Source organism: Mus caroli, unplaced genomic scaffold (assembly GCF_978045245.1).
Source record: "Mus caroli unplaced genomic scaffold, Mus_caroli_1 scaffold_1, whole genome shotgun sequence".
Lineage (NCBI taxonomy): Eukaryota > Metazoa > Chordata > Mammalia > Rodentia > Muridae > Mus > Mus caroli.
The window spans coordinates 172,639,559-172,666,431 of NW_028227256.1; the positions used below are offsets into that span (position 1 = coordinate 172,639,559).

The following is a 26,873-nucleotide window of genomic DNA, read 5'->3' on the forward strand; positions in this document are numbered from 1 at the left end:
ATTTGTCAGATTGCATACGTGCCGTTCTCAGGGAGGCCTCCCTAGGACAATTGCACAAAGAGATTGAACTTGAGTGTAATTTTGAAGGAAAAATAAATTATTTCAAAGTCCTCACATCAAAAGACCACACAACAGAGGCTCCAACAACTCGTCAGCAGAACTGAAGATGACTGAAATGTTTCTTGGTATTTTACGACTCTATTCTTTGTACAGGAAGCTATCCTCTGAGTGACAGTTTACCTACATTACTACCCTCTATATTTGCTCTATATTTCTGCCTGTGTCACAAAATGTCTCAATACCATATATTCTTACATATCTTTTAATAGAAAATACTTTTATTTTTTTTTTACTTAGTGTAATGGCAGTGAAAACAGTACCAGGTCTCATCTCACACGTGCCTTTTAATCTTTACAGCTTCCTAGTGACTCCTCTGTACACACCTCTGTCCCAATCCGGTTTGTACACTATGCCACAATGCTTTAGTGTCTCCTGTGATGTCATATTAAAAGTAAAATCACGATGTGTCCCATCTCCCTGCTCAATCTGGAAAGAGAGAGTGTGTGTGGGTGGGGGGCAGGGGGTGGGGGTGGGGAGAGTGAATTGCTGACCTGGCAGTTTTTCCTCTGTAAAATACTTTTCCACAGATCACTCAACGCTCTACTCCCTATTCAGAACAGTGATGCTAAGCTAGAGTCCAAACATGTGACTTGATATATGAATATGTTGATAATACTTTTAACTGTTTTTAACATGATAGGTCAATTATAAGACTGACACTAATACAGAGACCTTGTGAGTGTTAACACGGCAGCAGGAATAGCATGCGCACCAGAGTTTATCTTGAGCTACAGAGAGGGGCTATGAGAAGGAAAAAAAGAGGTGGTGGTGTCCAGAGGTGTGGAGAGTCTTGCCTGCTCAGTACAGTTCCTAGGGAAGTCCATTTCCTGATCCACTTGGTTTGGCTTGTCCTCGTGGGTACCAGATTTGTTCCAGAACCCCTTGTGGGTGAGCATCTCCTTTATAGATGCTGCCCACATCAGCATCACAGCAGCGGCAGAGCTGGGCAACTCCCAGGTCAGAAGAATGTTCACACCACAGAGGTCCGGTGGCCAACAAATATTTGCGACAGAAGAGTCGTGCATCCTTCACCAGAGGAAGGCTCAAGCTGGAGTGTAGGATGTGGCCAGGGAAAGACTGGCTTTTCCACATGGTGGAGTCGTCAATCCCAGATGACAGTGCATCTCCTGAAAAGTCCTGTCGAGTTTCTGGGAGTGGAGTTTTCCAATATCTTCTGTGTCCCATCCACAAAGTGGATTTAGAGACACAAGTGTAGCCTGGGGTGAATCTGGGACAGTTGACAAAGCTTCACTTGTGGTCCTCATTTGTGACAGGGACACTGTTAGCCCTAAGAGACACATTTGCTGCTGACTGGGACACCGGGCAGAGTGTGAGTGAGCTCAACAGAAGTGGCGGTGGCGCAACCCAGGGGTAGGGGTGCTCAAGACTGAGCTGCATCCTGCCCCATGAGTTCACTGCTTGTCGGAGTCACTCAGGTTCACTGACATGCACCGGCAATGCTTCACCTTCTGGATTTTCTTGATTCGGAAAGGTGGGTCGAGACCAGGGCATTCGAGCTCTACGATGACAGAGGTGACACGCTGGGGTTTGCAGAAAGCGCAGGATTGGAAGGAGTCCTCCTCCTTCTTCACGTGTCGCGGGATGTAGAAGGAGTTGCACTGGCCGTAGCAGAAGCGGTTGAGGATGGTGCGGCTGCGGCAACCCTCCTCGCTCACTGTCTGCCGCAGAGGCTGTGTCTTGCACCAGTCACTCTTGAGGTACTTGCGCTCGGTGACTACCAGGGCCTCCTGGCTGGAGGCCAGCACCTCCTTGATCTGGTGATGCCACCTCTCTGAGTTGTTGCTGCTACCATCCTTGTAAGGCGAGGGGATGGCACCTGCAGGCCGGTTCTTCCGTGTTTCAGCTACCTTTACCAGCACTGCCACCAGGAGCAAGGTCAGCGAGAGCTTCCAGAACATCCTGCAACGAAAGAAGAGCTGGTCAGGGAGGGTTATCTGGTGACTATCCATCATTTTCTCTTAGTGTTTATGGCTGGATACTCAGAAATTAAAGAGTATAACAGAAGGCAGCCGTGACCACACTGCACCCAATAACCAGAATGTTTTACAGTAATACGAGAAAGCCGTGCTGTGTTTTGAATGGGCAGTGTCCCTCATAGCTCATGCTGTTTAAACATTTAGGTCTCAGCTGGTGAGTCACTGGGGTAAATGGTGCTACTTCCTGTATGTTGAAGAGCCCCACCTGTATTCCTGCAACCATATCTTTCTTGAAGAGTCAGACTGTATCCCTTTACACTGTAAGCCAAAATAAACCCTCTTTTAAGACATAGCTAAGTATTTTGTCCCCAAAACAACAACAAAAAGGATCATTGTTACAGCAGTAAGTTGAACAATTTCAGAGAAAAAAAATAAAAAAAGCCAGTAGTGTTGATGTAGCCCAAAGCCAAGATAGCTTAGTAACAACAATAGCATGCAGGATGTACCCAGCAGGTGTGCACGGTGTAGGTTAATACTGGCTTAATTGCTTGACATTTCAGTCTTGCCATAGCTCATCTGAGTCTCAAAGTCCTTCATCTCAGATTTCCTTCTCCAAACTCTAAGCTCATGCTGCCATTTAGCATTAGAATAGCTTCAATTTATTGGTTCTTAAGATATATCAAAAGGTTTTCCATTTCCTTTCATATGTAAATGTAATTAATAGTTGGAGTTGCATAGACCGGGTATAACTGTCTTCCCAACTTCACAGACAAGGACACAGTCTTGGAAAGGCTATGCCACTTGCCAGAAATCACAAAGCCTGTATATGAAGTATTTGAATCCTGGCATACAGGCTCTGTTATATTGATTTCCATGAATGTAGCTAGGTCTTTCTTAAAAAGTTAGGTTAAAATGCCTATGGTAAATCACAATGTATGTCACTCTTAGTCGTCTAGGTCTAAGTGACAATTGGCATTGTACCTCATCTCAAAGATGACATCTCCTGTCCTCAACTACATCTGGAGAACTGGAGCTAGAATCAACACTATCAGAGGTTTTGCTAACACCAGCATTTTCATGTTACAGTTGTGCTGTCAAACATCCTCCAGACTCCATGTGAGTCCCCCAAGTCCCACTGAGTTTGCATGTGGAGGACACATTCAGAGGTAGAACCTGGTAGGAAGACTGTAGGTTTGTGCTTGACAGAGACTGAAGGATGCGCAGCATCCCTACTCTTTTTTAGGGAATGAGGTGGGGGAGGGCTGACATGCAGTGGGCAGGTTTCTCTGCTGCACAGTCCTACCTTAATCCGACACTTCTCCATGGACCCGTTTTGAAGGACTAAAACCTTCAAAACTGTGAGCCAAAATAAACCATTCATACTTTTCAGTTTCTCAGCTTTGCTTCAGTAAAAGAAAACTGCTACCAGTGAGTGTTGGGGTATGAGAAAAATGCACAGATTATGTTTAGGGAAGGAACAGAAATAGTCCAAGTAATTTCAAGTGTAGGGCAGACGAGTCCCCAATAGGCTAAGGAGATGGCTCAAGGGGTAAGGTGCTTCCTGAGAAAGCTTGAAGGTTTGTTTGCATCCCCAGCAACCATGTAAAGAAATGCCTGGCATGAAGGCAAGCGCCTGTGATTCCAGGCTGGTCAGGAGCAAGAAGAGGATTCGGGGCTCACTTCACGGGCCAGCCAATCTAACCAACCCCAGAGCCCTGGGTTCATCAAGATCCATTCTCAAAAACTAAGGTAGGGGAGAAAAATCCGAAAAGAATTTGTCTCAGGCTACTTTTAGACAATGTAGACACTACTGACCAACAGGAAGAACCATTAGAGAGCTGAGAAAGAGAGAAAGGATTTGCTTTTTCCTGTCACTATAAAAACATTTGTCCACCACAATTATTAAATTTTTAAGTCCAAGTTTCTTGGGCTTTTCTCACGCTTCCTCGGTTCCACACATGAAGTGTCATATGATAATGGCCACACATCTACCAGACCCATGGCAAGAGCTGAGACTTGGACTCGTTCAGCTTATTGAGTCTGTGGAGTGATTTTGGGATCTCAGTCGCCTCTTAAAAGGAGAGTCTTTTGGTTCTACTTTAATAATTTCCAAAAATTATTAACACTCTAAGTAAACAAAACCAAACGTTTTCAAGTCTCAGCCAGGAAAGATTTATGGTCAGCCTAGTCCTCAGCTCTGAGCTCCAACAACAGCCTATCATGAACTCTTGGTTCAGCTCAAACTTCAGGCTTCTCCCTCAGCAGCTCCTCACTGCTGTCAGGGAGAAGGGAGCGAAAACATGCTCAGATCGATTTGGGGGCAGAGACTCTTCGTGTGAACAGTACTCGAAGTGGTGATTAGTAACAGGCTTTCTTTGAGCAGTTTAGAATGGCATGTGAACATCTGGCATCCATGCCTGGAAGTGCCGTCTCCCAGGAACTGAGGAAGCAGAACAAACTTCCAACTTTTAGGAAAGGGAAAGATACTGATGAAATCTACATAACTGGGGACAAGTCTGGCTCTCCTCCCCAGCCCAACTCTCTTACACACATAACTTATTCCCATGTGGTAATAGGAAACTGGCCGAGGACATGACATCTCAGTTCCACAACAGGTAAGCCAGTTACTCACCTGTTTTGCTACAATGACTGTTGGGGAGGTGTTCTTATAACTTTGGGGACAGTTAAGCTAGCTACTGCTATTGGCACTTACTTTACTGGCCCTTGCTCTTGTAAGGGTCATAAGAGGATAGAAGGTGCATACCTGTTCTTCAGTTTGTCATCCATCCCACATACCTCAGTGGGCTGACTGGGACCTGAGTTTAGCATTTCAGTGCTGTCGTGAACCCCTTAGCTATTCAGAGAAGTGGCTGGCATACAACCACCTCTCAGGAATGTTGTTCCGACTGCCAGCAAGGACAGCACGAGGATACTTCATTTTACCCTCACATCTTGTGTTTGGCTTGTATCAGAAGAAACTCATAAATAACTCCTGTTGGTTTTATTAACCATCCTTCTGGCCCGACAACATTGTCAATTTGCAAAGTGTGCCAGGACTATAAATGCTGATGGCCTAAGCAGACTAGGTTGGCCAAAGTTGATTGTATAAAGAGAGAGCTGGTTGTGGAAGTATTTCCCCTAAGTGAACGCCCTTGGGCCTGACCTCTGAAGCCAGAGTGGCCTACCTCCTAGGCAGCCAAATAATAAGTCCTTGCTATCACTTCTTCACAGAACAGTCAAGGCTCAAGAGAAGCTTCTATCACAGTACACGCCTGATTTCTAGAAAAGGCATGGAAGTGCTGAGTTTTTAGGCGTATGCAGATGTGCAAAAGCCAAAGATTCAGTGAAGCTGGGGACCTCACCCTCAGAGTGACCTTAATGGATTTTAGACATCAGGGCAAAGTTGTACTGGACTCTGTTGGTAGGAGTAGAGAATAGAATGGGGACAGAGCAGTTTCTATAACCTAAGAATTCCAGAACACCAGATGATGGAAGAAAGCAAATGAGATAAACTTCTCATCTATCCAATGAGGCAGAATCTAAGCAAAAAAAAAAAAAAATGCAAATGCAACCCCACAGTCTTTTTAATCTTCAGGGATTGTTGTTTATGGGTCTTCTCCAGCCACAGCTAAGGGCACTCCATCTCTCGTTTTGAATCTTATACCAAGAAGGTAATGTTATCTAACGCTCTAGAGACACAGGAGTTCCTTGATCTCACAGATCACAGATGGGGTAGCTTGTTATTGAAAAGAGTCCCCCTGGCAACTGTAAACTGAGGCAAACTGTGGCCCAGGAGGCCAAACCAAATCTGAGGTTCTGTTTTGTAAATAAGCTTGTGCCACATTCTCTTTTACCTGTTGCCTGGGGCTACCTTGGTGCTGTAAGGGCAGAATTCGTAGTGAAGTCAGTGACTATGATGCCCACAAAGTCAAAAAATATATTTTCGGGGCTGGAGAGATGGCTCAGCGGTTAAGAGCACTGATTGCTCTTCCCGAGGTCCTGAGTTCAAGTCCCAGAAACCACATGGTGGCTCACAACCATCTGTAATGAAATCGGATGCCCTCTTCTGATGTGTCTGAAGACAGCTACAGTGTACTTACATATAATAAATAATAATAAATAAATAAATAAATAAATAAATATTTTCTTGTGGCCTTTTACAGAAAAGCTCAGACAAGTCTTGCCCCAAAGCCCACCTGTCTAACTTAGTTGTTGCCTTTTTTAGGGTTCAGTTCTTCAGCCTTCAAAATTTCTAACTGTTCAATGTTTCAAACAGGGAGGCACAGAAAACACAATAAATCCTATGTGCCTGTCACCAAGATGTAAACAATATTGACACTTCTCATCTTTATTTTACAAGTCTCAATTTTGAAAAACATAATATGAGTATGTAGAGAGGCTATATGACAGTTCCCTCCCCAACTCTCTCTGGATGTCCTTATTGGGGCTACCAGCATTCTGTCTCTGGTCGGCATCATACCATCCACTGCTTATGTTTCTGCTCATGTTTTATGCATGAGCATTGTTTGAGGGTGTGTAATAATTCTTTACATAAATAATACCCCCTCTACTTTCCATTTCAGAAATATATGCTTGAGACTTTACACCCTTGGGTACCTACAGACATTAGTTCATCCTTCTGCTGACTATTAAAATGAATGATCTCCTCCATTCATCTTACTGAGGGTGCTTCTGTTTGTCTTCTGCAGTCAAGGTTGCTACACCGAAAACTTTTAATATCTGTTTATTTATGCCTGCCAGTTGCAGGTTTTTATTATTTATTTATTTATTTATTTATTTATTTATTTATTTATTTATTTATTGTTGTTGTTACAGGAGATATGGAGAAGTGCAAAATGCTGGGTCACAGGCTGTGCTCTGATTCAGCTGGGCTAGGTTTGGCGGGTTGCTTTCCAAATGCTGACACCAGCATTCTTTCCCCAGAGTAGGATGTGGGTCCCTGCAGCTGCTTGTACTTGCCAACACTTGATATTAGCACACATTATTTTTGCCTATCTGAAAAAAAAAAAACACGTGAAAGGACATCTTATGATTAATTTGCATGTCTCTGATTAGAAGGTCACATCGAGTTCAGGCCCAGTTGTCCTCTGACTACAAAGTGAAGTCTGGTTGCAGCTCTGGTTGCACTGGAAGGCAGAGAAGTTAGTTGGAATATTGGGTGAGGTGAACTCAGAAGTCCTGTCTGCAAGTCTCTGAAGTGTCACGAATAGACTCTGAAGTGGCTAGCAATCTCAAAGCAGAAATATCAAGGCCTCCCGTGTGATTTAGGAGTTTGAAATCTACACGGATTAATTTACATTTCCATTTTACTGACCTGTCTGAGTCAAACTGTTCATCATTTCATCCTAGGAAAAAAAAATCCATCTCTGAGGCCAGCCTGGTCTACAGAGTGAGTTCCAGGAGAGCCAGGGCTACACAGAGAAACCCTGTCTCGCAAAAACCAAAAAAAAAAAAAAAAAAAATCCATCTCCTCTGAAGAAAATTATATCCTGCTTTTTGTTTTTGTTTAAAAAAATTTTTTTTGCCAGACGTGGTGGCGCACGCCTTTAATCCCAGCACTCAGGAGGCAGAGGCAGGCGGATTTCTGAGTTCGAGGTCAGCCTGGTCTACAGAGTGAGTTTCAGGACAGCCAGGGCTATACAGAGAAACCCTGTCTCAAAAAAAAAAAAAAACAAAAAAAAAACAAAAAACAAAAACAAATAAACAAACAAAAAAAAAAGATTTTCAACCAGAGGAAGAAAATAATGTATGGTTATGGATTATTTTATTTATGGATATCAAAAATATCAAAAGATTCAAACTTCTTAATCTGTCCATAAAATGCTGGGATGTATTTAGGATAAGCATTGGATGCTAGAGGCAATATGGCAGCAGACTGTTATATTCCATACGGGAATGGATGAGAAATCTCTGTCATCTGTGACATGTACATGTGGGTGTGGCTTCTGTTTAGAACCCATGCACCTGAATTGAAAGGATAGTAATAGACCTCTGGGCCTCGAGCTTCTTATACATGGCCTAGCATGGCTCATCCTCCATAAAACGGTGCTAGTTACCACCCACTAGACTGAATTACTGTCAAAAGGAAAGTGAATCTGACATCAAGTCACTGTCCAAGAAGTCTCCATGGGTTTTTTTTTTTTTTTTTGAAAGGAAGAGTAGTGCAGTCCATAAAGGGTTTTGTAGCCAGAGGATTGTTCTCCCAGCTATGGGGCAGCTTCTGTTGCTTCTCATTAGATGCAGAGTTTGGGCTGATGTCCAAGGAGGCTGACTGCAGCAGATACTGCACAGCCCAGTGTCGTCCCCACCTTGCCAGAATGGCACTATGTTCCCTTCTCTGCTTTCCTCAGTGGGCTAAAGTTCCTCCATTGGAGCTCACTTTTCATACTCCCATGTTATCATTCCTCCATGTCTACGAATTCAACTATTAGCTCTCTGTCCATGACTCTCAGATACTATACCCATCTGCTTACCAAGCATTCCCCATAGATCTCCTGGAATCCTAGGTTCCATATAGTCCACGATTCTTCAATCATTTCCCATGCATCTGCTGCTCTCCTGACCATTCCTAGATCAGGGAACAACTCAGCTTTTTCCTTTAAGCTAAAAACCAGAGACTTCTAACTTCTAACTTCAGTACTTAGGACCTGATACACTCTCAATAGAAGAACAACACTTCTCTTCAGGCATTGGATTCCAAGTTCCTAATGAACTTTCTGCCTACCATGTTGTAGAAAGTTGTTTGGTCCAAGCCTGTGAGTTAGCCTGAGCTAGTGAGTTATCCCTATCTCCTTTTAGTTAATTGGTTTTGACATGTGCAGTGGTGCACCTCTGGGAATTTTTTCGTAGATGAAAAAAGATCTGCCATGAGAAATTACTACTGCAGATTGTGTGTGTATGTGTGTGTGTGTGTGCGTGTGTGTGTGTGTATCTGTGTACCTGTGTGTCTATCTGTCTGTCTTTCTGTCTGTCTTTGTCTGTGTGTGTGTTTTGCAAAGATCTGATACCTGTTCCAAAAGCATAAACTGTCAACTTGACAGAATCTTGAAACGAGAGTCTTCACTGACTAATCTTTATCAGGTTACCTCATGAGAATGCCAGATTTGCTTACTGTCTGCTCTGTGCTTGATACTTGCAAGTGCAAGAGCAATTTGCTGTTGTTGATGTTTGTTTTCCTAAACAGGTTTTCTCTATGTAATCCCAACAGTCCTAGAACTCACTATGAAGACCAGGCTGGCCTCAAACCCAGAGTTCCATCTACCTCTGCCTCCCGAGAGTAATCTTCAGTTTTGAAATCAGATTAGTTTATGGGAATTTGAGCTCATCTTCTCACCCATTTAATCCACTGACGTCACTCTTCCATACCTCACTTATACATAACCCTTAGAACCAGGTCCTTGATAATGGTCCTAATGCTAGTCACTTCACTGGTCTGCCTGCTTCCAGTTCCAGATTGAGCTCTCATACACAAAATTTCTAATCAGACACTAACTAGAATGTTCCTTTAAATTTCACCCTTTAAAAGTTTCCCAATTCCACCTCTTTGGCAGTTAGCAAAGACCTTCAAGAATCTTTGTCCCTTTCTTGTCTGACCCCATGGCATCTATTCACCATCTACTCTATATGTGAAACTTGTAAAACTACATGTTCAACCCTATGTGAGGGTGCTTGCAACTTCTATATGTCTTTATTTTTCTTTATTATTCTTTATTATTATTTATATGCCTTATGTAGTTGCTAGGGTCACTGTTAGTCACTGGTTATTATTTGAATATGAGTTTCATTGTGAAATAATTCATGTTTTCTACAGCATCTTTATTTCCTGTGTTCTTCATATTTTAAATAATTGCTCAGTTACAGCCAACTGACACAATATAGTCACTGTATGCACATTTTCTCCCCTATTTGAATGTAAATAATTGGAAAACAAGGGTATTTAATCTTTGTTTCCATAGTCATTTATGATAGCTATGGAGAATGACGTAGAATATGTGTGATGAAAGAGTGGGTGAGTGGGTGAGAGAATGGATTTTACCTGCATTCTATAAATGTAGTTTCCTACTGGCTTTTAGAGACAGCGTCTCCTGCAGCTCAGGCTGACCGCAGATACCTCTATGCTGGTCAGGTTGGCCTTACATTTCTGATCCTCTTGTCACCACCCAATTCCCAATTGCAAGGATCACAGCCACGTGCTACCACATCCAAGGAAATACAGTTTTATTAAAAAAAAAAAAAAGACAGGAGGTTGAAGCTGAGTCAAGTTTTCACTAGAAATGTTTCTTGTTACACAGTCTTCAGCAGGTAAAGTTAACCCCATCAATCCCAGAAACCATCAAACCCAGAAACATGTACTTCTGAAAAATTCCTGCAAGTCCTTTGATTCAGTATTCCCTGCTCTACAGCTACCTTTTTACCCTTCCATTTCTTACTGCTGTCCATTCTTCCTTACTCCCTGGGCCACTGACCTCATGTTCTTTGCAATCTCTCCTCTAACAATTACAGCAACTCTGCTAGGCATCCCATCTTTAAACTGGTGTATTAGTCCCTAAAATTGCTCAGGATGCTTTCAGCCCCAAAGGCATTAAAGAGCAACCAGTATACAAACCCAGAAGCACCATTTGTTGCTCCTCTCCAAAGAAATGCAACAGGAAAGGCACCTATTTTAAAACAAACAGGTTCTGCATCCTGCCCCTTTGGGTGTTCCCTTCTGTCCCTCTGACAACAGAAAAGGTTCACTCCCATCCTGTCCCACTCGTACCCTTGGTTAGTCTTGTTTTACTTTCTAGGAGTAAGTGGTATTCATTCACAAAGCATACATACTAAGCACATGTCACAGTAGATAACTCTGCAGAGGTATGTGACTGAAAAGTGTAAGTCTCTGTTTAATAACCAATTGCTAAGTTCATAGCTTGGTCATACTATTTGATCAAAATACTGTTAGTCACAAAAATGTTTGACTCGAAGGAAATTTTAAATATTTCCTGTTTTGTGGCCACCGACTGAAAAGTAAATCTTAGATGCTTAGTTTCTTTCACTGACAAGACGAAGAGAATGAAAGCAAAGGATTTACAAGTAAATAAAACCTACCAGGACCGCTAGCGTGAAAAATGTACTTAAGGAGAAAAAGACATTATATAAAATTTTCATTAAAGGAATATTTTATTTGTACTTCAAATACATGTAATAATGGGCATGAGATACGTATGATATTTAGAGCCCTCTAGGAAGGTTATGAGGGGGGATTTTGGTTTGAAACACACAACTTGTGATATTCTTTAAATGATACTCACTGCAAATTTTAGATGACCACTGAAAAAAGCCACAGGTTATATTTAGAAATAACCATGTTGGAGAGTCAGACATTAGTGCAGGCAGAGAAGTCTATTATTACCTTGCATAAATATGACTAGTGCAGCTATAATGCTGGGCAAGGAGAGTAAGTCACCCTCCATCTCTGGCTCATAAAAATTTTATGTGCATATATAAAGGTTAGGAAAGCGCTCAAACTCCGCTCCTCTCTGATTCATTCACTCGTGTCTCTCAAGCTGCGCAACCTCTCTTTTCCTGACAGTCTTTCAAAAATACTTAGTTGGCTAATCGGCCTGAAGAGACTGGAAAACCCTGTATTAAGTAATCTAATTGAAACAAGAAGTCTGGTTTGGTTGGTGTTGCTTCTCAGGCACTCGGCCTCCTTCAAGTTAGCTGCTATTGACAACTGATGCTGAATTCAGACAAATTGGAGGGCAAATCCAAGGCTCTGGACCAAAGAAAACAAACATAATCAGAGACAACCAGGAGACTTGAAACATGCCAATGGAGATGGAGCTATGGAAAAACTGAAGAAAAAAAGTGTTGAAAACATATTAAAAATGAATACCAAGAGGAAAATCACTCTCCACTTACAGGCTCTCAATAGGGGGCACTTCTGTTAAAGCTGTGTGCTAACTCATCCACTGGTTCATCATTCGTACTCTGTGTACCTCTATAAGGCTTGACACATGAAGGGGGTTATTGGTATCCTAGAGCAAGAAAAGGGTTCCTGTAACCATGAGAGTAGGAGTATATACAATTATGTGATTGAGTTTTGAAGAGAGCCATGGAATCAAACTTTCTAGACTGAATCAAGGGCCTATGGGAAGAGAAAGGAAGGGAGTATTTTTTTTTTAATGTAGTTGTGTTTTAATAGACCCAAGAATAAGGACAACAGAAAAAAAAAAAAAAAAACAGGTTATTTGGGTCAGTCAATTGGATGTTGTGGGTGGAGCTGACTAACCTCAGAGATCAGAAAAGAGCGGTTGTATGGGGACAGGAAGTCTATATGCACTAGGAAAGAAAATGCCAACAGAGATGGATTGTAGGACGCCAAGCTATAGTTGTGTCTGTCTGTGTGAGAGCAGGAAGATGGCTTGTCTGTAAAGCACAGTAGAGCTTTACCCAGAGCCTGTGGGTACAACTCTGGGACAAACAAGCTTTCTAGCACAGTAGAGAAAGGAAACCCATGAGGGTGACCTTGCAAAATCAGAAAGAACAAAGGCTGTCAGAAGTTAGCGGAGACAACATCTGGAAAGCCTTCCCTCAATGGCGAGCCCAGGAAGCTCCAGTGGACAGTTCTGAACCCATGGCCCCAGAGTAGGCTCTGGTTAAATCCAGTGGGTCCTAAAACAGATCAGAGGCATGAAGATGAAAAAGAGGTGTTTAGGGAAGTGTGGCAGGGGGTGACATAAGTAAGGGGGAGATGAGCGATGGGGTCAGAGTCGTATAGAATGCATTATATGAGTGCATGAAATTGTCAATGAGCAAATTGAATTAATGAGAACTAAATCTTTCCTGGTTGGATGGATTTAGGTCCAGGTTGATGGATGGGTTCCAGAGAAGGCAGATGTGGTCAGGAGCAAGATTGCAACAGGGGTGGAACAAACCAAGGTGGAAATGCTTTGCTTTCCAATACTCCTGATATCCCTTCAGACATTTAAGAAACTGAGTCAGTAGGTTGTTGGGAAGGCTAAAAGGTGGTCTTCTTTCTTTTGATGCTATGGATTCAGTCCAGGGCCATGGGCATGCTACATTCCATCACTTAGCCACACTCCCAGCCCTCTTTCCTGAAGCCAAGTTACTGAGTTATAGTTCACACAGCATACTCCTCACCCATTTATAGGACACCACCTCCAGCCCCAGGCAATCAGTTGTCCAATTTCTGTCTCTATATACTTGCCAATTCTGGACATATAAAACTACTTATAAAACTCCCATTGTTCAGCTCCAGGAAGATATCTTAGTGAATCCAATATGTGCTGCATTACATGGAAAATACGGCTCCCATCGCTAGCACCCATATTAAAGGCTGTGCATCGTGACACATGCTTTCGTAGAAATCCCTGCACTGGGAAGGAAGAGACAGGCAGATCCCTAGGGCTTTCCAGCCAGCAGACCAAACCTAGTTGGTGAGCTCTAATAATCGACTCATGTCTCAAAAACCAAAGTGGAGGGCTCCTGAGAAATGACACCCCAAACTGACTTCTACCTTCCACATGCACACATATGCACTCACACCTGTGGAAATGTATATGCTCACACATAAGAACATGCACACATTCCTGCATATAAAATACATACACCTTCTTTTACCTTTCCCTTTTCTTTCATTTTATAGGCTCTAAGCCATAATGAAAGAAATTAGGCTGAGTCACACTGAAGCAATGGACAAAATGAATCAAATCTGAAGCTGGTCTATGCCTTTCACTGATGCTCATTCTACTTTTTCTGGGAATTCTTTGGTTTCCCTGGTGGTCAACCTTCTCCCAGTAAACCTGAATTACTATTTTCTCTAGTAGAAAAACTCCATCAGAGTAGAAACCATGTCTACCATATCCCTATAATGTAGCACATGTCTTACCACATAAAAGATGAACAATGAATACTTGTTGAGCAAATGAATGGAGATCAATATTTCTGAGAAATTACAGATGTTGCATTTGCTAGTATTCAAACATCCAGACTATAAGTGATATTCGAGAAGGGAAAAGTCTGGGAGGTTAAAGGCATCATTCTTTTGCTTTTTATTTGGGAAATAAAGCAAATTTAAGTGTACCATTCATGCAGCAAATATTTACTGAATGCACATGTGCTCATGAGGCTTGGTGTCCATTCTGCATTTTATAACTCTGTTTAGATCTTTGCTTAGATCAGCCTAATTATAAATAATGTAAATAAAATGGACTTCCATTGAACTTTTGAAGTATTCGCAGAGAATGTTTCTTGTTAACATCAAACAGAACCACTTCTACCTTCAGCCAAGCTTATCAAATTATTTTCTAACATATTGTTTCCAAGCAATATTGGCACGTCTTTCTCAAGAACAAATGTCACAATATTTGTTATTGGTATGCAATACAAATTCAATAAAGAGTCTTGTATTGATTACATGTCGCTATGAACCAGTTATACCTGAGGACTTGCTAGAAATGCAGCTCATGTGTGCATACAGTGGGATGGGAGGAATGGTGAAAACCATGACCTGAATCAGAACCTGAGAACTGGGATTTTTAATATGCACCCTTACGTCAAATCCCAGTCAAGAGTATTTACCTAAACTGTAATTATCTTGGTTCTGGACCACTGGCAGGTGTAAACTTCATTAATTATGTCTTCATTAATAAAGATCAAAAACAAAAGAGCAGATATGCAGAGCAAGCAGGAGCAACATTAGTGGAAACTGAGATCTAACAGCTCTTCAAACAGTTTGCCTGTGTTTAAAGCAACGAACATCTGTAATGAATGGTGGTGGAGGGATGTGAGAGAGACCAGCGCTCTCACATAGGATCCCTTTCCTGTGAAGCCTGAGTGCCATGATGTCCAAGAAAGTTCCAAGAAAAGCAGAGTCACAACCCAAGAATCTGGTTTACTGTCTGCCATTTTCCCTTACGCAAAGCCTTTCCCAGGAACCAGCTCATTTGATGCTGCAATGCTCCCAACTGCCTCTCCTTTTCTCCACTTTTTCTTGATGTTTAGGTCTTTTTCAGACTAGATACACTCTGTGAAAATATGAAAGCCAAAGAAGAAAGAGGCAGATGGCTCAGTGGCCAAAGTTTGGATCTGCAGCATCCTAAAGAAATGTCAATGGCTTGTCTGTAATCCTAGCACTTGGGAGGCAGAGACAGGAACATGAGACAAGTTGGCTTGCTTGAATAGCCTAATTTCTAAGATATGGTATCAAGAAATGTTGCCTCTGTGAATAAAGTAGAATGGCCAAAGAAGAGACCAAATATCAGTACCTAGCCGGAACACAAGCAAACTCACATGCATGCACATCTGGATAGTCATGAGTCAACACATATGCTATTATGTATTCAAACACACATCACATACACACACACACACACACACACACACACACACACACACACCCCTACCTCACCTCATACAATCTGAGTACAAAGATCTACCACCATGATCTCTGAAATCACAGTTAAGGTACTCCAGAGCAAAGTAATAGCCAGTGACCAGATAGGTCATAGGAAAGTATTCCTACCCAATATGTATTCAACAAACACAAAGAAGCAACAAATCTACAGCTATTTAAACTGCTAATGGAATGCAGAATACAGGGAGACAAAAGGCAGTGACAGTTGTCAGGGTCTAGAGGTGACAGAATGAAAAACAAGTAAGTATTCAGTACAGGTTTTCCCTCAGAGGTAATATTAATTTTAATTAAATAGGGCTCATGACTTCAAAACATTGCAAAGGTGCTAAAGGCCATCGAGTAGTGAACTTGAAGGTCAGTGGTTTCTCTATATTATATGTGTTTATCTAGAGATGGCTCTCCCTGTGCTGCTCAAGCTGCCTTGAGTTCCAGGGTTCAGGGCCTCAGCCTCCCAAGCAGCTGAAGATGAATATGCAAAAGCACCCAACTAGGGAGAGTGGCTATGTTATGTTATTTGAATTTCATTTCAATTTAAAAGCATAATTAGTAGAGGAATGAACTAAATGGGAATTTCAAACAAGTGCTCTAAAATGACCTGAGTAAAAATCTTCCCTGGCTATTACTTTGCTCTGGAGTACCTTAACTGTGATTTCAGAGATCATGGTGGTAGATCTTTGTACTCAGATTGTATGAGGTGAGGTAGGTGTGTGTGTGTGTCTTAGTCAGGGTTTCTATTCCTTCACAAACATCATGACCAAGAAGCAAGTTGGGGAGGAAAGGGTTTATTTGGCTTACACTTCCATACTGCTGTTCATCACCAAAGGAAGTCAGGACTGGAACTCAAACAGGTCAGAAAGCAGGAGCTGATGCAGAGGCCATGGAGGGATGTTCTTTACTGGCTTGCCTCCCCTGGCTTGCTCAGCCTACTCTCTTATACCCAAGACTACCAGTCCAGGGATGGTCCCACCCACAAGGGGCCTTTCCCCCTTGATCACTAATTGAGAAAATGCCTTACAGTTGGATCTCATGGAGGCATTTCCTCAACTGAAGCTCCTTTCTCTGTGATAACTCCAGCTGTGTCAAGTTGACACAAAAATAGCCAGTACAATTGACCCCTTGTCAACTTGACACACAAACACATCACTAGTAAGCCTCAACCCTTACATTCTTATTCATCCCCAAGATCTAAATAACTTTAAAAGTCCCACAGTCTTTACATATACTTAAAATTTCAATCTCTTTAAAATATCCATCTCTTTTAAAATCCAAAGTCTTTTTACAATTAAAAGTCTCTTAACTGTGGGATCCACTAAAACAGTTTCTTCCTTCAAGAGGGAAAATATCAGGGCACAGTCACAATCAAAGCAAAAATCAATCTCCAACTGTCCAACGTCTGGGATCCAACTCACAATCTTCTGGGCTCCTCCAAGGGCTTGGGTCACTTCTCCAGCCATGCCCTTTGTAGCACACACGTCGTCCTCTGGGCTCCAGATGCCTGTACTCCACTGATGCTGCTGCTCTTGGTGGTCATCTTGTGGTACTGGCATCTCCAAAACACTGCGTGACCCCTTCAGTCCTGGGCCTTCAATTACAACTGGGGCTGCACCTTCACCAATGGCCTTCCATGGCCTCTCACAGTGCCGAGCCTGAGCTGCTGTGTGGCCCCTTCATGCCTTCAAAACCAGTACCACCTGGGTGACCCTTACACATTACCAAGTTCCACTGCAGAAGGAGTACAACCTTGCCTATCTCTGGAACACAGCCTCTTTGTGCTTTCAGAAAACACTTCCCAGAAGATGTCACCTCAACGATGCTGGTCTCTTCTTAATCACCGCTAATTTCTTAGCTCCAGCTAACCAGCATCAACAGTCCCAGTAATGCAAAGTTTTTGCTTTAGTAGTTCTGGTATCTTGTTAATCACAGCTGATTCTTCAGCCCCAGCTAACCAGAACTACAAAATCTTCACAATCAAAACAGCAATGGCCCTGAAAAGAGTCTTTAATTTTCCCTCTGAAATTTCACAAACCAGACCTCCATCTTCTGCACTGTTCTCAACATTATCTTCCAAGCTCCTACACAACATCTGACAGAGCTCTTAACAACAAATGGATCTTCAAGCCCAAAGTTCCAAAGTCCTTCCACAGTCCTCCCCAAAACATGGTCAGGTTGTCACAGGAATACCCCACTCTGCTGGTACCAATTTGTCTTAGTCAGGGTTTCTATTCCTTCACAAACATCATGACCAAGAAGCAAGTTGGGGAGGAAAGGGTTTATTCGGCTTACACTTCCATACTGCTGTTCATCACCAAAGGAAGTCAGGACTGGAACTCAAACAGGTCAGAAAGCAGGAGCTGATGCAGAGGCCATGGAGGGATGTTCTTTACTGGCTTGCCTCCCCTGGCTTGCTCAGCCTACTCTCTTATACCCAAGACTACCAGTCCAGGGATGGTCCCACCCACAAGGGGCCTTTCCCCCTTGATCACTAATTGAGAAAATGCCTTACAGTTGGATCTCATGGAGGCATTTCCTCAACTGAAGCTCCTTTCTCTGTGATAACTCCAGCTGTGTCAAGTTGACACAAAAATAGCCAGTACAGTGTGTGTGTGTGTGTGTGTGTGTGTGTGTGTGTGTGTGTGTGTGTGTATGTGATGTGGTTAAAAGTCAAAATCAATAATTAGTATTATGTCAATGAGCAAGACAGTGCATGGGTTGCTTCAGAGTACTAAGCTTTTGTATCTCTGAGAAGATGTGGATGTGAAAGGTTTTGGGAGGAAAGTATTTCTGTACATGGTCCAAGTTCACTTGCTTAATTATTTAAAAACTTTTTTTTTACATCATTATATTTTGGTTACAAGACCCCAAATCCAAACACAAGTATGGACAGCTTTTAAGGAATATATCTATGTCTAGTCTATGTCTATGTCTATATAGAGGTGTATATCATCTGTACCATAAGTACATTCAAAGTATTTAATTGTTGTTCTAATTTGGCTGTTTCTAACTTTTAGATAGTAATACTGCTATGAACACTTGTGCAATTAATTTTAGATAATCATGTTGCACTGGGTTTATCATAAATTTAGCTATATTGGCATCAAGTAGGATGCCCTCCTCTTATATAAGTAAAAAACTTAAAAATTAAACAAAACAAAATAAAAGCAGTAATTTGAGTAGATAAATTTAGTTACAGGCTAGTATAAAAACTCTACAAGCTGTAGCTAAAATTTTCACCTATTATCCTGATACTGGGGCCCTTTCCCACATTTTACAATTGCTTTTTAATCTTGATACAGAGTTTCTTAAATTATGGTGATGAAAAATGCAAATCTTGTACCCTCCCTCCTATCCCCAACATCCCTCAAATATGCAGAATAAGAACCTGTAGAGATGGGGGTTTGAAACCTAGCACTCTGTATTGGAGCAAGCCTTCCAAAGCTAATAGGAAAGGACTTGACTTATAAAAATGCTAATAATTAAATGAAATTTCTAAAACTTCTTGCTAATTGCAGTTCATTCAGATGCCCCAAACTTGTGAACTTTTAAAACCACATAATTCAGCACTCTGGCTCTCTATATTTTAATCACTGTACATAAGGGGATATCTTAAGAATAATTCTGTATAAGATTTCATGAAAAACCCACATTCATAGCTCAACTTTCTGATGGAAATTTGTTATATCTTTCCCTTGTTGTCCTATCAAAAGCCATTGGTGATATTATTGGCTGGAATCAGATCTGTTTCTAGGGGTCCCCTTTTCAAAGAAACTTCCAACTTTCATCTACCCCTTATCTCAACAGACATTTACTATGAAAGGACTGGGTGCCAGGCACTGTGGTAGACACAAATAATGTAAAAATGTTTAAGATAGTATATAATATTCCACTTTCCTTAGAAGTTACACTTTAGTGATGACATACAATTAATATCTGGAGTTTAGTGGCTAAGCAGAGTGATAGAGAGGCAGAGACGGACCAGGAATGTAGCTCAGAGGTTCACTGCTTACTCAACATTCACAAAGCCCTGCATTGACCTCTAGCTCTGCAGAGACAACTAAAGATGAATTTTTAGGGCTGACGATGATGGCCTATGCTTGTTATCCCAGTGTTGGATTGGGGTTCAAAGCCAGCTGGCACTTCTAATAGAATCTAGGCCAGTCTGGGCTGTACAATGAGAAAGGAAGGGAGAGAGGGAAGGGGAAAGAGAGATGGTACAAACTAAAGAATGGATGGCTTTTCGGACTGTGAGAAAGTGGAGAACAAGTGGAGTTTTTTGTTTGTGTTTAGTGAGAAGCACACCAGATTTAAAGTGACAAAGTTCCCAGTTCCAATTCAATGCCTGGAGAACCAAGAACTCAAGTGCTCTGTAGAGATACAAGAGCACGCAAGGCAATTGGTATAATCTAGGTGACAAAGCAGTGGCTTTGGGGATTTGGGTGATAGTGAAGGAGAAGAGAAGGAAATGGCTGTAAGATACATTTCAAGGACAGGAAAACAGGGCAGAGGAGCATGCTTATAGATTCTGGAGATAAAAGAGCTGAGAATCCCTCCCTCCCCCAGGATCAGCCAGCCATGTTGAGAAGGAATCAGAGAAAAAAGACCCCAAAGGAATAGCCAGAGGTAAGTCATGCAAAACTGGAGAAACTGTGCCGTCTAGACCAAGACACGAGGAAGGGGATTCAGCCATTCACAAATCTATCGAAATCAAACAGGCAGAGAAACAGAAATGCCACTATTGATCTGGCAGGAGAGGGATCACAGTCGACCTTCAGAAGAGCTGAAGAGTAGCAGCAGAAGAAAGCTGCATCCAGCAGATCTGATAAGAAGCTATCAAGCAATACTTAAAGCAGTTTAGAGCTGCTACTGGATATGTGCATGGAGCAGGGGCAGTGCTTGGCACAGGAAGAGGACGTACTATGAGGATATGAAAGATCTATGGGTAATTTCAGGTCTGGTTAGGCACCTATATCTCTTCTCAAGCATACCACAAATGATCCCCATGGGTCCCATAACTTACAATGTTCACGCCTTTAAATGTCTAATCAACTGAGGAATGTCCTCTACTCTTACCTTTGGTTATCTATTAAATGTTTCTCATCACATGGGCATATTAGCCCAGTTTCTTTTCACTAGACAATCCTTCTAGATAGTACAAAATAGTATTTGGCTTGTCACCTACCATTCCCATGAGTTGGCTCATATCTCAGAAGCACTTTGATTATCTTGGAGGGTCTATCACCAACTCTCTTGATATTTTCCCTCATTTGCTCATTTCCTTTCTCTCTCTGGGAGGGCACTTTGGAGATTACATGAGGTTGGGATATATGAGTTAAACAACACAAACTCTTAACACAAGTACCAGCATTTAAAGTAAAAGGGAATGGGGTCATTGCAAAAGATTGTAAATGTTGGGACTAACAAATTTGGTTTTGTGGGTTTTCTTCCTGAGGCTGTGTTCCAGAGAGGGCAATAAAGGGTAAAACTCATTAGAGCATCATTATCTTTTGTCTAAAGGAAACAATGTGTGGTTTCTGGGTAGCCCACTTGGTGTTTGCATTGGCCCTGGAAGCCTTTCAAACCAACTATATTGTTTGAACAATTCCCCCTCTTGAACATGAAAAGAACCACTAGCAAACCACAGAGTTGATGCTAAATTACTAGGTGATGACTCCTTTGGCTCCTAAAGGTTTCTAGATCTCAGTCATTGAAATTATGGATCTTCCTTCTAAAAAGAAAGATCATCGGTGCCTCTGGGGAGACCTCCCATGCAGTCTTCTCTCTACTACTATGCTCTGGGACTTCTGAGAAGTTTGGTTTAGAATCATGGTCACTGGGTTCTCTCCAACTCCTATTTGTGTGTGTGTGTGTGTGTGTGTGTGTGGTGTGGACATGTGGACATGGTCCAGTATGGAAGTCACAGGTCATCACATGGTGTCTTTCTCAATCCCTATCTACCATATTTTTGAGACAAGGTCTCCCACTAGGCCTGGAGCTCACTACTTTGGCTAAGCTGACACCTTAGAAAGACAGGTGTCACTACACATGGCTTGTTGTGTGAACAATGGGGACTCCAAGCTTTATCCTTAGATTGCAAACATCCTGTACCATCTGAGCTATCTCCCCAGTCCCTCAGACCCTGATTAAGAAATTTCAGTTCTTTGGAAACTGCAAATTCTTTTCAGATAGAATTTACAAACTTAGATTTGAGCAGCGGTGTGACTTAACTTTTTTTTTTTTCCTGAGGGAAACACACTCAGTTCCTGTTGATCCAGGGGATATAAAATGGCTGTTGAGGGCATTGTTATTCCTATGTTGCTTACCTCTCTTGGAAGCTTTAACAAACTTTGTAATAATGAGCTAATGACTATATCTATGGCTTTCTGGAAAAAAAACTTCATTCATAAGGACTTCTACTAATGAAACAATCAGTATCTTTCTAGAAAAATTCCATCTAATCTGCTGATTCTTGCAATGTAATCTCCTGTTGGGATTTTAGCAACAAAACTAGGAGCTGTCATTTGGTTGATATTGTCCCTTAATTATGATAAATTTGTAAGGTTTTAAAATTAGAAAAGTATAGATAACAAAAAGACATCATCTATTAACTGAGCTTCAATTCTGAGGCCAAAGTGTGATATTGATTCATTGCTGGTATTATAAATGGTACAATATGCCCCATCCACATAACAAATCAAACGATGGTGATTGGGTAGAGTCCAAGGCTGATGTCCTGGGTTCCAACTCTATCTAAACCAACACTTACTGTAAATGAAAACTTAATTAGAGTTTACATATCTGCACCATGAATTTCCCTCCTCCACACTGAGAAAAAATGCAGAATCTGTGAATACTGTTGTAAGGATCACACATACACAGAAACATACACATAGAATGCACATATGCATACATATACACATATGGACATGCACACATTGTAGGGGTTTGAATAATAATGGCACCAATGGGTTCATATATTTTAGCGTTTAGTCATCAGCGAATGGCACTATTTGAAAGAGCTATAGGGATTTACAAGTGTGGCCTTTATAGAAGAAGTGTGTCACTTGGGGTTAGCTTTTAGACTTCAAAAGCTCAGGGGACTCAGACTCTGTCTTTCTCAGTCTATCTCTCTCTGTCTCTGTCTGTCTGTTTGTCTGTCTGTATCTAAACATGGGAAAAATGATGTAGCTCTCAGCTACCACTCTAGCTGTATTCATGACACATGGTCCCTGCCATGATGATAATGGAATATGACTCTGAAACTGTAAGTAAGCCCCCATTTTAATACTTTTGTTCACTATGTTCACCATGGATTTTTTTTCTTTTCAGCAATAGAACAACGAATGAAGCACAAATGTACACAAACATACACACATATGTACAAAGAAACACACTTAAACATACACAAAAAAGACACATACATACATGCATATACACAGACAAAGAAACCAACACACACACACACACACACACACACACACATACACACAGAATCTAGAATCAGGGAATTTCTCTTCTCATTAAGTAGTTGTCTAGTTGTCACATGAACTACTTTCCATTTCCCAGACTTAAATACTATGGGTTCCACCATTAAATTTTAGAGTTAGGATTCAAACTAAGATTTTCTCTGACAAAAAATTTTCTAATTTTCTAGATTTGTCAGTGACTTTCCTGAACCTGAACAGTATACCTTTCCAATAGCCTCATTCTAAGTGTCAAAAGAACACCATAACTCCACATCTAAAAATCAAACTAAGCCTCACTTCTTTTGTACTCTCTGGGACCCATACAGTGCATGTCTGATGTGCTTTCAAGCTTTGTGGTACAAACAGAGAACAAACTGGATTTCTCACCTCTCTGTACAGCTATTGCAGTGGTCACACAGAGATGAGCATAGCACAGGTTTTACTACAGATAAAATTTAAGAGATTACATAGCATAGCTTTTTAAGGAAACAAGCAATATTAGGTGTCTCCCTAATCAGCACCCCCATATTCTTTAGTGAAACAGTAACTGTCAGTGAACCTAGACCTCACCAGTATGGTAGAGCTCTTTGGGTAGTGAGCCATTCTTGAACTTCCACAAGGCTTGAACTCCAAGTATGAGTATCAGTTTCTGACAATTTTACCTGAGTGCAAGGGACCCAAATGCCCCACATTGCTCCTCAATCTTGTACATTCATTTTACAAGTGAGCCTTGGCCCTTGGTGGCCTTCTAACTCTTCACAACAGAGTCTAAGGTTCAGCTACAATGAGACCAATAACCACCTTGACCTTGGCTATGTTTGCACAGCAGGGTTAGAGCCGAATTAAATGTTAGCACCCTACAAGGGGAACTCTGCTTACTGATATGTTGCTGTAAGGAACAGGCATCACACACACGTGGCTCAGTGTGTTCTTTCTTTCATTAAGGTTCTAGAAGGCATGATTTTCAGAGCTGTAGCTTTTTAATGATACATGTTCTCTCTCTCTCTCTCTCTCTCTCTCTCTCTCTCTCTCTCTCTCTCTCTCTCTCTCTCTTGTTTTCTGTTCCTCATTTTAAAATAATATTTTATTTTACTGAGCAAAAGAAGTCCTTTGGTTGGGGAGGGAATTAGTTTAACCAAGCACTCACAATCTGGCTCCCTTTGAATATCTGGGATGACAGGGTAAGTTTCTCTGTCAGAACAAAGCTCTAAGGCTGCAGTGCCTAAAAGGATTTTGCTTTTGACCTAATCTGGTCCATTCTGATCCTCTTTTTTCATCTCCTTGCTGCTCGAAATTACAAAAGCTTTGACCATTCCTGGGGTTGGCTTGTGAGTGAAAGCAGTGACTTACAACTGTCTCCCCGCGAAGACATCGATATACTCCCTCTATCACCAGCTTTTTGGTTTTGATACAGTTTTCACTATGAACCAGAACCTAGCAATGTGTATCCCAAAGGATAATGAAATCAGATGTCAACTACCTTTGTTAGAATATTGTCTATTTGCTGAGGAGCACCGCCAGAAGGCAGCCCCTGCTGTGTTGAAAGTGGTCAGTTCTTTCTACTCTTGAGGGGACTGATCCTTAAGATCAAAGAATTTTTGCATCAAAAGATAACATCACAGAATTCTGCATCAAAAATAGCAACAAATAAAAAATTAAATTGAATAGAAATGCTATAATAAAGAGGAAAAGATTGAGAAAGGGAAAGTAAATTTGTATCAAGGGTCCTTGCCATGCTATTACCACGTACAATTCTCCAGGCTATGTCCTATCTTGACCCAAGTAGACTTAGTTCTGGCACATGAAAGGCCCCATTGGTGGCTTATCTTGGATAAATAGCGTTGGCCTATTGGCAATTGAGAGGTGGGGGTGAGCATAACTTTTATGGTAAATAGAATTTTACTGCCTTCTTCTGGCTGCTATCTTGTGGCAACACTAAGAGGGAGCCAGTCCTGGCAATTTACAACACATTTATGAAATAAATTTTAGAGAAATCTTTAGAGGTCTTTATAGAAAGCCACTGCTGTCGTTCCCTATCTAAAGGCACCTCTATGCTATCAGTGCCTTTAATGGAATGTTTGTCTTCACCCAGGAGAAAACATTGACGTTGACATTTTTAGATTTTAGTGTAATTTTTCTAATATTTACCTTTCTCCAAAGCTCCTTTGATCCAACAGAACCCATTACAATTGTGTGACCTACAACTGTCTCCTCTCATTTGGTGATCATTTCCATGAGAGAATACCTCACCTATGGTGGAGCAATCAGTATAGATATCCTTGAGATTTTCCTGGGAGCAAGAGCCAGGAGCAAAGAAGCTAAAGAATCAAATCAAAGACTTTTCTTCACAACCTTTGAAGGGCTTTAAAAAAAAAAAAAAAGCTCAACAAAAGCTAAGAGAAGGAGGAGGAGAGGGGGTAGAAGCAGAAGGAAGGGAGGAGGAAAAAGAGAGAGGGAAGAAAGGAGAGAGAAGAGGAGAGGAAGAGGCAATAGTGATGTAGTTTGAAGGAAGCAATGCATGCAATTTATGATACAGAATTGAACAACTACAAAGTGGAAAGCATAGAAAGGCTTCTACCCTCTCCTGGCTCATAAGCCCAGCCACATAGATACCATATAATCAGTTTCTGGCACCATTCTAGAATCGCAATTCTCACCTTAAGACTCTAGGGATATTTTAGGATTGGATAACTCTACACTGGAGATGAGATTTCTCTACTTATTCTGGGTTGTTCAGTGTTATCCTTGCTTCTACTCACTCTACTACCAAGTCACGCCCAAGATGTGACACCAAAACTCCTCCTTTGAGGGCCACACTGAAGAAAGAAAACTTTATAATAGCACAAAGGAATCATTTTCTTGGCATGGGGAACTAACTGTACAATCATCTTTTATTAAGTTTATGTGAAAACTTATCCAGAAACTGACTGATAGTCCTTTTTTATTTGTTTGTTGTTTACAGTCGCATACATGGTTGTAATGAAAAAAATCATACGCATTTCAGGTCATTTCTATTCATATAGACTAGTTTCATCTTTAACATTAATATCTACAAGAGAAATGGCTGGATCAAAGTGTGTGAGTGCTTGTCATTTTGATAGGTAGTAATACTTGGATTGTTGCCAAACTCATAGGTGAAGGATGGCTTTTCATTGTTCTTTTGCTTTCCATTGCTCTATGGACAGACTAAGTCATTTTTTTCTTTGTTTAAGATCTAGCTTTATGTTTCCTTATGAAACACCCCTTTATAATTAAATTTTCAGAAGTCTTTTGACATACCATGTTCTTTAAATATGAATTTCATTTTTTTCTTCTTGTCATTGCATGTGTACACGGTGTTCATGCACATGTATATATGTAGGTGCATGTGTGTTTGTAGGTATATATATATATATATATATATATATATATATATATATGCATGTGCATGCATGCCATGGCCACAGACTGAAACTATGTATTGTCATCACCAAGTCCTCTCTCACTTTAACTCCGAGCTTGCTAGTTTGGCTAGCTTCAGTAGCCAGCTTACCCGAGGGATCCTTGTTTCTGTCTCCGGAGTACTAAGATTACAGGTGGGCCATTCTGCATGCCTGACATTTATATGGGTGCTGGGGATATGACCTCTGGTCCTTATGCTTACACAGAAAACGTTTAATCCATTGAGTCATCTCTTTAACCTACAAATCTTTCTGTTTGTTTGTTTGCTATCTAGTAAATTATTGATCTGTTGATTAACTTACATAAAAGAAGGAATTCAGAAAAAGAAAAACCATAGGTACATATGGGAATGTGTAAGAAGATGGGTCTGGCATTGTATATCGTATGACCAGTAGTAGAAGAATGCATCACAAGTCATTTGTAAAATACAGAGTGGCTAAAGTAATGCCAATATACTTCACATAGATCCAAGTT

The 26,873-nt window shown here is 41.2% G+C and overlaps 1 protein-coding gene across 1 annotated transcript in view; it reads right to left on the reverse strand.

The window, feature by feature from the left end:
• Nucleotides 1–577: 577 nt before the first annotated feature.
• The window catches only part of Grem2 (gremlin 2, DAN family BMP antagonist), a 92,505-nt gene continuing 66,209 nt past the window's right edge, over nucleotides 578–26,873 (reverse strand). The window contains exon 2 of the mRNA XM_021173720.2: nucleotides 578–2,040. Coding sequence (XP_021029379.1) covers nucleotides 1,533–2,039 — 507 coding nt within the window. The 5' untranslated portion in view covers nucleotide 2,040 and the 3' untranslated portion in view covers nucleotides 578–1,532. The remainder of the gene's footprint in view (nucleotides 2,041–26,873) is intronic.